We start from the raw sequence: 13,794 nt of genomic DNA on the forward strand, positions 1-13,794 counted from the left end.
GCTAAGTTAGAACCCACACCGTAACCTAAGTGGTCAATTTGTAATTTTTGGCCAAGTATGTGCCATCAATTTTGACCTACTGCTGCTTATGTGACGACCAAAAATGCTTGGGCAAAATGGAAGAGTAAATGGAATCAGCTGGTTTTCCTCCTCCCCACTGAGTTAATTTGTGGGAGAGAAAGTCAGATATGCACTCAGAAAGCTCTGTTCTGGAAATCATCAGGAAAGCATTAAAGTTAGAGTCCCTGGAAAGAATACTTAGGAGGAGACTCATAAAAGAACTCGGATGTGTCATGGCTAATCTCATAATCGAATTCTAAACTGCAGAACCTCCAGCACTAGGTTCCTTTCACAGATCCAGCTAAGGGGACTAATCGGTTTCTGGAAACTAAGAGTACAGTGCAGTAGAGAACACTGCATTTGATTAATATGTTCGTTTTACCTTCTATTGAGAACTGAATTGGTGACCTATAATCTAGTTCCATTTATGTGCAATGGTGCTATTAAATTCTTTCTTTATAGATTTCCTTCTAAATGACCATGGAGAAACAACTTGTGCCGACAAGTCCATTTGTGACTCACAGCGCTGCCCTCCCCACGCACAGAGCGGGAGGAGGGAGGACTTAGCTCCTCCAGACGGATCATGCAAGAGACCCATGCCTGGAGCCGAAATCAGACCTCTGCTGTCTGTGAGTGTGTGTGTGTTCACATGTGCACGCCATATGACCTCAAGAGACAAGTTAATTAATCAAGAGACAAGTTACAAACCGCTAGTCAGCTTAATTTAACAATTTCACAGCTTTGCATCTGGATATTTGTTTTGGCGTTGCCAGATAGCCAGTTAACTACAGCTTCCTAGAGGCTCCGTTTACTTCATTAAGATGAAGAACTCAATTATGTATGAACTGTAAAAGTTTCAGTATGCTTTTAAAGACGGCAAACAGTTTGGCACGATCATAGATTGGCCAGATTTGCTCCAACCCTGCTATACCGTTCTCTCAGTGTATTTTTAGATATGTTATATACAGAAAAGTCCACAAGGACTGTGCTATCTTTTCATCTCAGGGAGGGCTCCTGCTTGGCCAGTGGGAAAGGGACACCGGTGTGTATTATTTGTGCACATACACCAGTGTGTACTCACAGACCAAAGGGCTGTAGTGTCATAGGTGAGAATCAGGGCTTGCTCATCAAGGAGTTGGTTCATAAAAGCACTGCCATGGAAAAAGAGGTGTCAGGATGGTTCACATGACGTGGTGTGTTGTGCCCAAAGGGGTGGGGGAGGGGCTGAATGTTCACGAACGGGAAAAGTGCATAAACTGAGGTGCGTTTGTGTCAATGAATATTATGTAGTTGTTACCATGTCCCAGAGGAAGGACCGTAAGTGAAAAACATCAGGTCGCTAACTGATGTGTATAGGAGATCCCAGGTATGTGCGTGTGCGCGAGGCCGAAGATATAAAAGAGGGGGAAAAACGTGATAAGAGATGGAACTGGAAAAGATGCTTTCACACCTGTCTTGATTTCTAATAGTGCTCAAGTAAGCTGGCTTACTGTAGCCGGAAGATCACCGGGGGTAACGGAGGCGTGAGGGTAGGTACAACTTTTAGAAATGACTACTAGTCAGCCTTTAAAAATAAAAAAAAAAACAAAAACAAATCTGAACTCATATTCATTGCTGGACGAGGGGGAGGGCACAGGCAGGAAGAACACAGCAGTGGCAGGGGGCCACAGGACCTTGGTCAGATGGGTCACTGTGTCCCACCAGGTGCCTCTCTCCACGGAGCCCAGCACCCTCATAATCCAGTGAATGCTGTCACTTAATACCCTCAGCTCTCACGACACTCCAATACTCATGGCATATTCCAGGGCCCACAAAATGCAAAAATGGATGGTAGAGAATGCTCATTAGCCCTGGATTCTATTAAAATTATTTAACGAAAGGATTCTGTCCACCCTGCAGCTCTACTTCTGGTACAAATTACTAGGGTTCAGCAGGAGATATGCAAGTTCGTTTGGCATTTCTTCAATTCTGCTGGAGGTGGAGCCTGGCCCCCTAGCACATGACTTTCACGTACATCACCGTAGCTCACTACCTTCCCCTGGGCTTAGCTTTGCCGAAGGCCAATTTGATTTTCCTGTGTGCAGTGCTGAGCATTACATTCTAACAATATAACTAAATTGGTCCTTTAAGTCCACATCCTGCAGAAACCCAGCAATTGTAGATGTATTTAAAGGTATTCTCAAGTAATAAGCAGTTATAACAAACCTAATGAGGGTGATACAATGAGGAAAATTCTTCAAAGCTACAGGAGCTCAAAGCCTCAACTATAAGCTACTGCTGTCCCGGATCACGCAAAAGGAAAAAAAAAAAAAAAAAGGCAATTAAAATACATAGTCCTATTCAAGTTACCCATAAACATCAATACTAAAAATTTTTTAAAATAATGAATATGAGTAATACTTGGCTCAGAGAAACTACTTTTTTTTTCCTAGACCATTTGAATTTATTATATCCCCTTCTCACTCTCCCCCCAAATTATATTATGAATACTTGCTCACTCCTGTGAAATAGAGTCCCTTGTAGCAGAACAAGGTTCACGCTCACGATATAGAATATCTAACTCAGGGTTCAAAATCTGGTCCGGGAAGCAGACAGGAGAGGTTGGCCGTGAGCACAACCGGGAACCCACAGGGACAACGGCATGTAGTTTCTGTGGCTTCCTTATTCTCTTCCAACTAAATTATCTTACCCAGGCATTCTAACAAATCCGAAAAGCTGATCAGGAGTACACACAATCAAGACAGAGATACATTCTAGTATATGTGCTGCCAAAACGAGCATGGCAGAAATCCATTCTAAATGGTCAAATTAGGGGCGTCTGGGTGGCTCAGTCGGTGAAACGACCAACTTTGGCTCAGGTCATGATCTCACAGTTCGTGAGTTCAAACCCCATGTCCTGGGAGGACGAGCCTGCCTCAGATTCTGTGTCTCCCTCTCTCTCTGCCCCTACCCTGCTGGCACTCTGTCTCTCAAAAATAAACAAACATTAAAAAAATGTATTTATAAAATAAATAAATAAGTAAATGTCAAATTAAATGCACTTAGTTGAACCTTGAAAGCATTCCTAATAAAGTGGTATGGGACGAAAATCACTTCACCCAGTACCTCTGAACTACGTGAATTTCACATGTACAGCTCTGCAGCACAAAGAGGCTGATCTTATCCAAGAAAGAAAAAAAGGGTACATTCATCACTGGGCACAACATTAAAAACCAACCCACAGTTTTGTCATTAATGTCTGATCAAGGGTTATCATTACCATTGGCTCCTCACCACCTGTGACAGTTGATGACCGCGCTCTCCTAGCTGGGGCACTTGGCTGTTGAATGACAATTTACATCAGTGAAATGTACTTGGGGAGACCACCCATTGCTTACTGAATCAGCAATCACAGCTGATGCAGTCAGTCAGGCAGGTGACATGATTCTGAATCCCTGAAATCCACCCTGTTCAAATATGGCTGAGTAGCCACTCACTGATGACCAGAAGAAAAAGAAACCCGATGACCCCCCCACCCAGAGAAGGCGCCGTCCGCAGCCATGATTCCGGTAAACAATGAACCGACCGCTTCAGTAACGTGAGACGTATTATTCGAAAAAAAATTGAAAACCACTATGGTTTTGTCCTTACTGTTAAACAATTAGCAGATTCTTAAATCTGCCAAACTCTTTATTTCAACAAGAGGCCACTGGTGATCAGTGAGTTTACAGCTTTACAGGGTAAAGGCAAGAGGGAGGAATCAACAGTCGCTGGGAAAGTGAGATTTTCGGGCAAATAAAATTGGAATTGATTTTGGGAAGAAGAGAATGTGCCATTAATTCATCAAGGGAAATCACGGAATCATCAGATCGAGGAGGATCCCCTCCCCAAGGCTACCATGGCTGATCATTCTGGTTTTGGGGAAAGCCTGTACTAAAACCCTTCCAGAAAGGATGCTCTTGTCCAGCTTCTGGTCAACCAGCGTATTCTGTGCGCACCACAACTGAATCAGCCGTGTTGATTACTCAGTTACCCAGCGTACTCGAGAATTCATTCTGCCACCCAGGCAACAATATCCTTTGTAGTAAAAATGTACCCGACAGGGTAGATACTGTGATTGTAAAACCTCTAAGTACAATCTTTTTTCCCCTTTACTTTCACAGAAAAGTATTAGTGCCCAAAAAATAATCAAGGATCTGTATTACTAAAAAGAAAAAATAAATCAAACTGGATAAGGTCAAACAAGTTGAACATATTAAAGCCACAAAATATTTTCTAACGTATACATCAAACAACTCTTGAGGCAGTTCTCGTCTGCCTTCCAATCTGAGTATTCATTTTTATTTTTGTCCCATAGTGTTAAACATAGGACATTCTTCTGTATTTGCTGCTAGTTATAAACACTGCGGTAGAGTGGGGACAGATATGGCTATAAGTTCGGTAGTCAGGAAAGCTGCCTTTCCAGAGAAGGTACAGGGGCTTTGTGGGTTCAGAGTGTTGGTCATTAGTGATGGGGAAAAGCCACTTCCTGCAAACCCAGAAGAGTTCTTCCTGTTCAAAGGGATTCCTGTACCGTGGAGCACAGAGCTAAAGCTCAGTAAGTTTAAAAAAAAAAAAAAAAAAAAAAAGGAATTATTAAAGTATGTTTTTGATTAAGTAATAAGCACATCAGCATTGGTATTAATTTGGGTGGAAAAGCAAAGCAACAAAGTTTTCAGCATTTCAGAGACTAGCAGCTCTTTGTATTCGAAATCCACTCTTTGGGCAATTTGCTAGGAAATCGTAAGGTCTCGTTTATATAGACCTATATATAAATATAGGGTTTGCACAGGAAAAACTCTTCCTTGGGAGCCCGGATGATTTTAAAAACAAGCCCAAAGCACCAAGAGGCGGCTGGCAAGGGGCGTGGGTTACCGGTGGGAGGTGAGCAGGCTCGGCGACAGTGTCGGTCACGCTGCAGGACCGCAACCTCGAGGATGGTTCTCTCTGCTGAAGGGAGGAAAGGACATGAAGCACCATGAAAACACAGGCCCGGAAACCAGTTTCATTGGTTTAAAAAATACGTCAGTCAAGCCTATTGAGCGTTCTTTCGTATTAGAGGGGTAATTAAATGAGACACCATCGTTTCTGAGCCAGGAGAGTAATCCTTCGGGCAGTCGGGTGGGTAAGCCTGCATTTCCTTACGAGTGTTTCGAGCAGACAGAGATTCTGATCCGTCCTTAGTAAGAAGTAACAGCGAAAATAGGAAAAAGAGGCCAAAACAAGGTAGGGGACTCAAAGGCCGGTGTAACACTCTAGTGCTGCTTTAAGAAATGGCATGAGGGGCGCCTGGGTGGCTGAGTCGGTTAAGCGCCCGACTTTGGCTCAAGTCATGATCTCATGGCTTGTGGATTGGAGCCCCACATCGGGCTGTGTGGAGCCCACTTTGGATCCTCTGTCTCCTTCTCTCTCTGCCTCTACCCCGCTCATGCTTTCTCTCTCTCTCAAAAATAAACGTTTAAAGAAATGGCAACAGGAAGCTAGCAGTCTTGTATTTTGCGTTGGGATGCAACCTTGGGGTAAACTCCAGCATGATGTGAATAAAGGAAAACTACTGGTACACATGGTTCTTAAGCATTTATTAAATATTACTATTGACAAAGAATCAGTTGAAGTCTAAGTTCAACAAACTCAAATATGGTCCTGTGCTACTTCTGGAGGGTCAGTTATAAAATTTTAGCTTCTGAATGGAGTCGAAGTCATACAGAACAGGAATGAGGGAAAATAGTGAGGTTAATCAAAAACATCTGGTGTGTGATGTATAATGTTCCTCTCACTTGTTTGTACTCATCTATCGTTTTAGGAAAAAAGCCTGAGAGACTCAGTCAGAGAATGGCAGTAGGTCACACACACACAGAGGCCAAGTGTCTAATCAGCAGCAGATTTGTCCCTGGTATAAATATGTATGTAGCACCTACTCATTTTTAATACTATGCAATGACAAGCAAAATGGGGTTAAGGTCAAAGAAAGACTTGGGGACAGTTGATGAGGGCCTATTCATACCCTTCACAGTAGTTAGGCTAGCATCAGGGATTCCTTCTTTAGTAAAAGTTCATGCTACGGTCCTTGAATCTAGAGTGACCCTGAGGAGCAAAACTGAAGAAGAGTCTTGTATTCTGCTCTATCCAAGACATTCTTAATAGTTGAGTCAGACTCAACACCATCTTAAAATATTACTGACTCTTGCACTTGGATCTTCAAGATATTTTAGGCGCCTGAAGTGATTAAATGCAGGTGGTTCCTATACAAGGACCTGGAGATGCTAACTTAATACTCACGCTAAAGAAAACTAGGATTTGTTAGTTGGTCGACTACAGGTGTGCTACTGCTTTGGCTCTTGCACCGCTTACTACATTTCATAGGCTTTCGATATACAGCTTCATTGCTTATGTTGTTTCCACAGCAACAGTTTTACCAATTCAAACATCCCACATATAAAATTTTGTCCCTGCCCTTTTAGTATTACATTTTCATCTCAGTGCTATTTCTCTTTCTGAAGAACATTTATAAAATTTTAATATAAAACCATTAAGTGAGTAATCACTGCAACTCCTCGAATATGGGCCAGCGGTAAGAACACCGTGACTGACAGAGGAACAATCTTGTGAGCACTTACTTGCTTTTACATTAGATGTAGTCCTCTTACCCGTGTGCATCCAATACGGTTGTAATGATCACTATTTTTCTAGGGTGCCATTTTCAGCAGAGTGACTACCATCACTCACTATGATCCATCTTTAAGTTCAATTTCTTGAGAAACACGGAGAGTGCATTTGTTCTCAACTCTACACACAGGCAGGTATTTTTCTATGGACTTTTCATGCCCTTCCACAATGTGTTAGCAAACATGGAGGTTTTTGTGCTCAATCTGCTGCTGGGGCTTCAAATGGGCTTAGCCCCATTTGAAGTTTCTAGAAAGAGGTTCCCTGATGGTTAAAAACGCAAGTTCAAATGTTACCCTGAGGTCCATGCCCTTCTTAAGGATTCATACTCTGGGACTTAGGGGAGGTTCTCCATCTGCCATTCTAACTCTGTCTTGGATGGGTCCCTTAAACTTCATCTTCAAAGTGAGAATGATAAGGTGTGCAGCAGGGTACTTAAGAGGACTAATTAAGAGGCCCAATATCTCCCAGGTCCGCATGTGAAGCACCACCTTTGTGATGAAGGTACTATTTATGAGCCTTTGGCTGGGAAAAGAAATCCAAGGTTAAAGGTGATAATAATAGAAGTAGATTCTTCTTGAGTTCTTTACTAATCAAGAAAGATTATCACCTGCTTGGACTATTTCGGTACTGTCCTCTGAAGGAGAAACTTTGGAAAATATCAGAGCTCTCTGGGAGCTGGAAGGACCTTGGTCATTATTTACATACAAGATTCTTTTAAAGCAATAAGAAATGAGAAAATATTTGCTCAACTTCTCATTCAAACAAGACTATTACTTACAATCAAAGAACCAAACTGCTCCCCATTGGAGTCTGGAGTGATCTGAAGCCTTCTGCTCAGCTCCTCGGACAGCTCCTGAGGGCTGGTCCGAGACCCTGGAGAAGATGGTGGTGGGGGCAGTGCCAGACTGAGGGAGTCGCCGGTGATGCTCACCTCTTCGGAAATGGTCTCCCAAGGCTATCAAGGAACAAGATGCTGGGGTAAATGGTAGGAACGTGGGATCCTCTCGTCACCTTGCCGACAACAATAACTACTATAATAACTATGATTAGCATTTCCTGAGCATTTAAGGGGCACACAATCTTCTAATAACCATGAGAAACATGTGACTACTACCCTAATTAACAGATGAGGAAACCGACGCACAGAGAGTAACCTATCAAAGAGAACAGAGCTAGGAAGTGGCAGGGTCAGGAGTTGATCCAAGGGAGCCTGGTTCTAAGGGCTGTGGTCTTAACCACTGTAAAATTTCATCTCTCTGGGGTGCCTGGGTGGCTCAGTCAGTTAAGCGTCTGACTTCGGCTCAAAAACACCTCTCCAAGCGGTGACTTACTTCTGGCACTAGTTACTACATGCATGGGTTAAAAATGTTCTCATGCATTCATTCATGATTTCCATGAATTTTCTTTTACTGTAAATGCTGAGGAGTCACTATGAAAGCAGCTGAGATGCTATAAGCTGTAGGTAAACAGTGGTATTAAGTAACTTTTAGTGAATTCATATGGAATCATTGATTTTGCTTTTCCAATTTTGATCATGGCAATATTTTTGTGAAGGATCTTCATGACACACCGTCTACACAGAATGAACTTCTAATAAGTAAACACAGTAGTTAGGGCTGCACAGAAGTAACTGCTTAACAACTGGGAATTGCTAATTTGTCATTCAATTCATAACTCCCCCCAACCCCAGTAATTTACCATAAACATTTAAAGGGAAAAGTTAATAAACATTTCTAACTTCACCCAAATTTCTATTTTCTTGGCGATAAATCTCTTTCATGAGGTCAAAACTACTCAGTAAAATATCCTGGTACCCAGGACTTATTTAATTGCTGATCTATGACAACCACGCTGCCACTCACTCTGGGGACAGGTAAACAGTAAGGTGAAAATATCTTACGATTTCCAATACTAGAAATAACATCATTCCCTTTTGTAACAAACAGATACGTGTATTGTCAAACAGGAATTCATACACACTTCCTAAATTAATTAAGATCCCAGTGGTCATCAGTTAGCTGTCAGGCCACCATGTTTAATTTTTAGACAGCGTTTACCCAGAGGCAGTACTAGGACATGAACCCACGTGGAGCACGTGGGGAGGAGGGGCCTCGGGGAGCGGAGGGGGCGTGGGGAAGTCTCACCTCTGGGCCCTCTCCGCCCTCGCTGGGCTCCGGCTCCAGGTCCTCACTGATGTGTCTCCGCGAGCGGAAGCGCCGGTGCGCAGCCTCCTGGTTGATCTGCCTGATGTTGCTGTCCGACTCGGAGGCCACGTCCCTGAGAGCGCAGGGCGAGGGGAAGGGACACAGGACAGCCGGTGTGGGTATCTGGCACTTCGACAACAGCCCAGCGTTGCCAAGGGCCTTACACCCCGCTAAAATGTCGGTGGCGTCGTGTTCAACACGGACAACTAGCTGGCCGTTAAACAGGAGAATTCTCCCAACATGTTCTGGCTCAAGTACACTTCTAGGTTCATTTCAAACAAGTAAATACGGTGTTTAAATGCATCAATCACAAAGTTTTGAGTGTTTTTCAGGCATGTATCACAAAATGTACTTTAGTATTTAAGAAATCACAGCCCTGTGGGGCGCCTGGGTGGCTCAGTTGGTTAAGAGTATGACTTCGGCTCAGGTCATGATCTCATGGTTCATGTGCCTGAGCCTCGCATCAGGCTCTGTGCTGCCAGCTCAGAGCCTCGAGCCTCCTTTGGATTCTGTGTCTCCCTCTATTTCTACCCCTTCCTCTCCCTCTCTCTCTCTCAAAGAAAGGGAGGGGAAGGGAAGGGAGGGGAAGGGAGGGGAAGGGAGGAGAGGGAAGGGGAGGGGAGGGGAGGGGAGGGGAGGGGAGGGGAGGGAAGGAGAGGGTTGGGAAGACAGAAACAAATCAGAGAAATCACAGCCTTCCATCCATTTGTTCCAGTGAGAAGGTAGACTTCTCAAAGGGCAGGTGACAGACTTGGGGCCAGTCAGCGGCGACCCTCTAGGAGTCTAGCATTGACAAGGTGGCAACTTTTGGTTAACTGTTAGCTAAGAAGCAGAAATAGTACAGACTCAAAGCTGGGACTGGAGAGAAGTGCTCCTGATCCAACATGATTTTTGAAATCATTTTTTCAAAAACTCTATACCCATTTTTTGAAATGGATCTCATTTTGACAGGATCTCAGGATCATGGCACTGTATTCCTCCCTATGAGACCACTGTACAAAATTCACACACACATCAGGTGATAACGTCCCAAATCACGTGGGGTTTGAGGAAGACGGCAACTTCATTTTTTTTTATTGGTCATGTATCTCTCTTAATTTAGGATCTGAAAACATCAATTTAATCTTAAAAATTTCTGCAGTAAATTACAGGCAATCATCCTTTGGGAGAAATACTACTTGCTGCTTTTAGAGTCGAAGTTTAAATGTCAAAATGTTTTTCAAAGAAAAATCAGACTCTTTCTGTAAGACACCATATTCGGTTAACAAAAATGATGCTGCAAGTTAACATTTCAAAATATTTGAAAATGTTACTTAAGACCAATTGAAATACAGTATTAATCAAGGGCCCTCCTTATAGATTCTTCCTATAACTCAGGTTTTAAAACATTCTAACCTCTCAAACTTTTATTATACTCCACAGAAAGCCTGCTGGGCCCCTGTAAGAGTGAATAGTTTGTGACTAGCAGCACTGTGTACAAATAAATAGGGGGCTCTTTATTGCCCCTTTCTGAGATAGTTTAAATATTTCCAACAAACACCTTTACACTACTAACTTCTAGTAAACACAGGTTAGCGTCCATATAATCTACATTAGAATGATAATTACTTCTTAAAATCTGAATCAGTGAAGTTTTACTATATCTGTGTACCCAATACATAAACTTTTGAACTCTTAACAGAAATAACAATCTTGCATATTTTTAAATTATATTAAACTATGATGAGACTAAAAATAGTACCTTGAGATACCTTCAGAAAAACTGACGAAACTATGGGTATAGAGAAAATAATTAACATCAAGGGACACAGGAGGATACTAAACCTTTTCTGAAACCACCAGAACAAAATGATTGAAACTGACACTTTGTCAGACAGGTTAGAGAATGTAATTTTGCATTTGTGATTTTATGTTGCTACAGGTCTTTTATTTTTCAAAAAAAATTTGTGTAATGTTTATTTATTTTTGAAAGAGAGTGTGCATGTGCACGTGGGGGAGGGGCGGCGGGGGGGGGGGGGACACAGAATCTGAAGTAGGTTACAGGCTCTGAGCTGTCAGCACAGAGCCCAACGCAGGGCTAGAACCCATGAACTGTGAGATCATGACCTGAGCCCAGGTCGGATGCTCAACCACTAAGCCATGCAGATGCCCCCACCTTAGTTCATTTTTATAGGACATTTGATTCTTAAGCACACAATGATTATAAAAAGTTAAGTTAATCCAGAACAGAGAAATATTTAGAAGGAAAATAACCAAAATGGACTTTATGAAATATGTAAAATATTTCAGTAGGGTCTAAGACGGCAAAGGAAACTTGACATTTTCCTTTCCCTTTTTATTAAGGACGGCAGCAATTTCCCTTTCTAATGACTGGCCTTACTTTAAAATATTTTATATACATATATAAAAGACTTTCACCAGATTTTTAAATCTTCACTCGAACTATATATTCAGTTAGCATTTATTCAGTCAACACTGAGGGACTAATGTTTGATGTATTAGCTCCAGGTCCTAATACATACTTGAATTGTTCCAGGGGCTTCTGAGAGGTTAAGAAGAAGTCAGGTTTTATCATTACCATGTCTACATGCTGTATCCCTTAGAACTATGTAAGATTCCATTATTCTGGAAGGACTTGCTTTATTTTTTTATTTTTTAGAAAATTTCCAAAAGATACAATACAGTATTAACTGTTATCACCACCCTGAGATTAGATCTCCAAAACCTACTCATCCTCTATAATTGAAACTTTGCACCCTTTAACCAACATCTCCCCATTTCCCCCACACCTCCCATTCTGTTTTTTCTCTTTTTTTCATAGTTCATTGTCAAGTTGGTTTCCATATAACACCCAGTGCTCATCCCACAAGTACCCTCCTCCATGCCCATCTCCCCCCTTCCCCTCTCCCTCACCCCCATCAGCCCTCAGTTTGTTCTCAGTATTCAGGAGTATCTCATGGTTTGCCTCCCTCCCTCTCCCCAACTATTTTTCCCCTTCTTCTCCCCCATGGCCCTCCGCTAAGTTCCTCCTAGTCCACCTATATGTGCAAACATATGGTATCTGTCCTTCTCTGCCTGACTTATTTCACTCAGCATAACACCCTCAAGTTCCATCCACATTGGTACAAATGGCCGGATTTCATTTTTTCTCATTGGCATGTAGTATTTCATTGTATAGATAAACCACATCTTCTTGATTCATTCGTCCGTTGATGGACACTTAGGCTCTTTCCATGTTTTGGTTATTGTTGAGAGTGCTGCTATGAACATTGGGGTACATGTGCCCCTATGCATCAGCACNAGTTTGTTCTCAGTATTCAGGAGTATCTCATGGTTTGCCTCCCTCCCTCTCCCCAACTATTTTTCCCCTTCTTCTCCCCCATGGTCCTCTGTTAAGTTCGTCCTAATCCTTCTATATGTGCAAACCTATGGTATCTGTCCTACTCTGCCTGACTTATTTCGCTCAGCATAACACCCTCAAGGTCCATCCACATTGCTACACATGGCCAGATTTCATTCTTTCTCATTGCCACGTAGTATTCCATTGTATAGATAAACCACATCTTCTTGATCCATTCGTCAGTTGATGGACACTTAAGACTCTTTCCATGATTTGGCTATTGTTGAGAGTGCTGCTATGAACATTGGGGTACATGTGCTGGATGGTCTTGTTTTAAAAGGTGGGGGGACATTTAAAATCAATTACGTGAATCTCCCTTACCCCACATGATCATACAATTAGTGATCAGTGTGAACCAGAAACAACTAAATAGCAGAGAGAGAGGATTACTTCTGATTTTGAAATTCCAACCCTGGGCTTTTATGGTCTTTAGTGATGAAGTGAAAATATTCACATGGCGGCGGGGGGGGGGGGGAGCATCTTTTGAATGTCATTAAGTAACTGAATAAGAGGGTTGCTGAAACTAGAAATCATCGCTAATGGGAAGATAAACATTTAAAAATATTTCTGAGCTGACAGATTAAATCAGAAAATTATTTTATTGGAGACAAGAAAATATTTTAGGAAACAGTTATTTCAATTTTCTCCAGTCATTAATTTCATCTATCTATCCATCCATCCATCCATCCATAGATAGATGGATAGAGAAAAAGCCACCCTCAGGGGTACCTGGGTGGCTCAGTCGGTTTAGTGTCCGACTTTGGCTCAGGTCATGATCTCACGGTTCGTGGGTTCGAGCCCCATGTCGGGCTCTGTGCTGACAGCTAGCTCAGAGCCTGGAGCCTCTTTCGGATTGTGTCTCCCTCTCTCTCTGACCCTCTCCTGTTTATGCTGTTTCTCTCTCTCTCTCTCTCTCTCTCAGAAATAAACAAAACATTAAAAAAAAAAAAGCCCCCCTCAGACTTGAGAGAGCCGCAATCACTGTGTTCAGCGTTCCATCCTAAAGTTCTGGATCCAGGCTAGACAGTTCCCTCAACCGTATGCCCGTCATCGCTCTGAGAAGTGATTCACTTGTAGCCATTCATTCAGTTATAAGGTACTTTGCTGAGCTCCTACTCTGAGCCAGGCACTAGTGGTGGATCTGGAAGTAAGAGAACATTGACCCTCTTCCCACAGGCCACCAGAGTATGGTGTGCTCCCTGCCACCACAGGGAAGCAGAAGTCCTTCAGTGTGAGCTAAACAAGAAGTGCAGTTCTCACAGAGGAAGGTAAAGGCAGCCAGAAGAAAGGGGACATGGTAGTTTTGTTTCAGTGTTTGGGCATCAGCACATCCACAGGGCCAAGAAGAGAGAATCATCAGGAAGCAGCTGTGAATGGTCCAGCCACTTAATACACCGTAGGCTTAGGACTGTGGGTGGTAAATCTGGCAAGGGACAGGGTAGAGAG

At 42.7% G+C, this 13,794-nt stretch overlaps 1 protein-coding gene across 4 annotated transcripts in view; it reads right to left on the reverse strand.

Moving 5' to 3' along the window:
* Positions 1-13,794, reverse strand: part of NEDD4L (NEDD4 like E3 ubiquitin protein ligase) — a 338,691-nt gene that overhangs the window by 52,727 nt on the left and 272,170 nt on the right. For 2 of the 4 annotated variants that reach the window (XM_039230506.1, XM_039230503.1), the window contains 3 exons: positions 8,889-9,021; positions 7,523-7,699; positions 4,954-5,028 (listed from right to left, as the gene is read on the reverse strand). In XM_039230506.1, the coding sequence (XP_039086437.1) occupies positions 4,954-5,028; positions 7,523-7,699; positions 8,889-9,021 (385 nt within the window). Of the gene's footprint in view, positions 1-3,319; positions 3,380-4,953; positions 5,029-7,522; positions 7,700-8,888; positions 9,022-13,794 lie in introns of all 4 variants that reach the window. The other 2 variants (XM_039230507.1, XM_039230505.1) reach the window with 2 other exon arrangements.

The sequence above is a fragment of the Hyaena hyaena genome, unplaced genomic scaffold (genome assembly GCF_003009895.1).
Source record: "Hyaena hyaena isolate Hyena2069 unplaced genomic scaffold, ASM300989v1 scaffold_47, whole genome shotgun sequence".
In the NCBI taxonomy this organism is placed as follows: domain Eukaryota; kingdom Metazoa; phylum Chordata; class Mammalia; order Carnivora; family Hyaenidae; genus Hyaena; species Hyaena hyaena.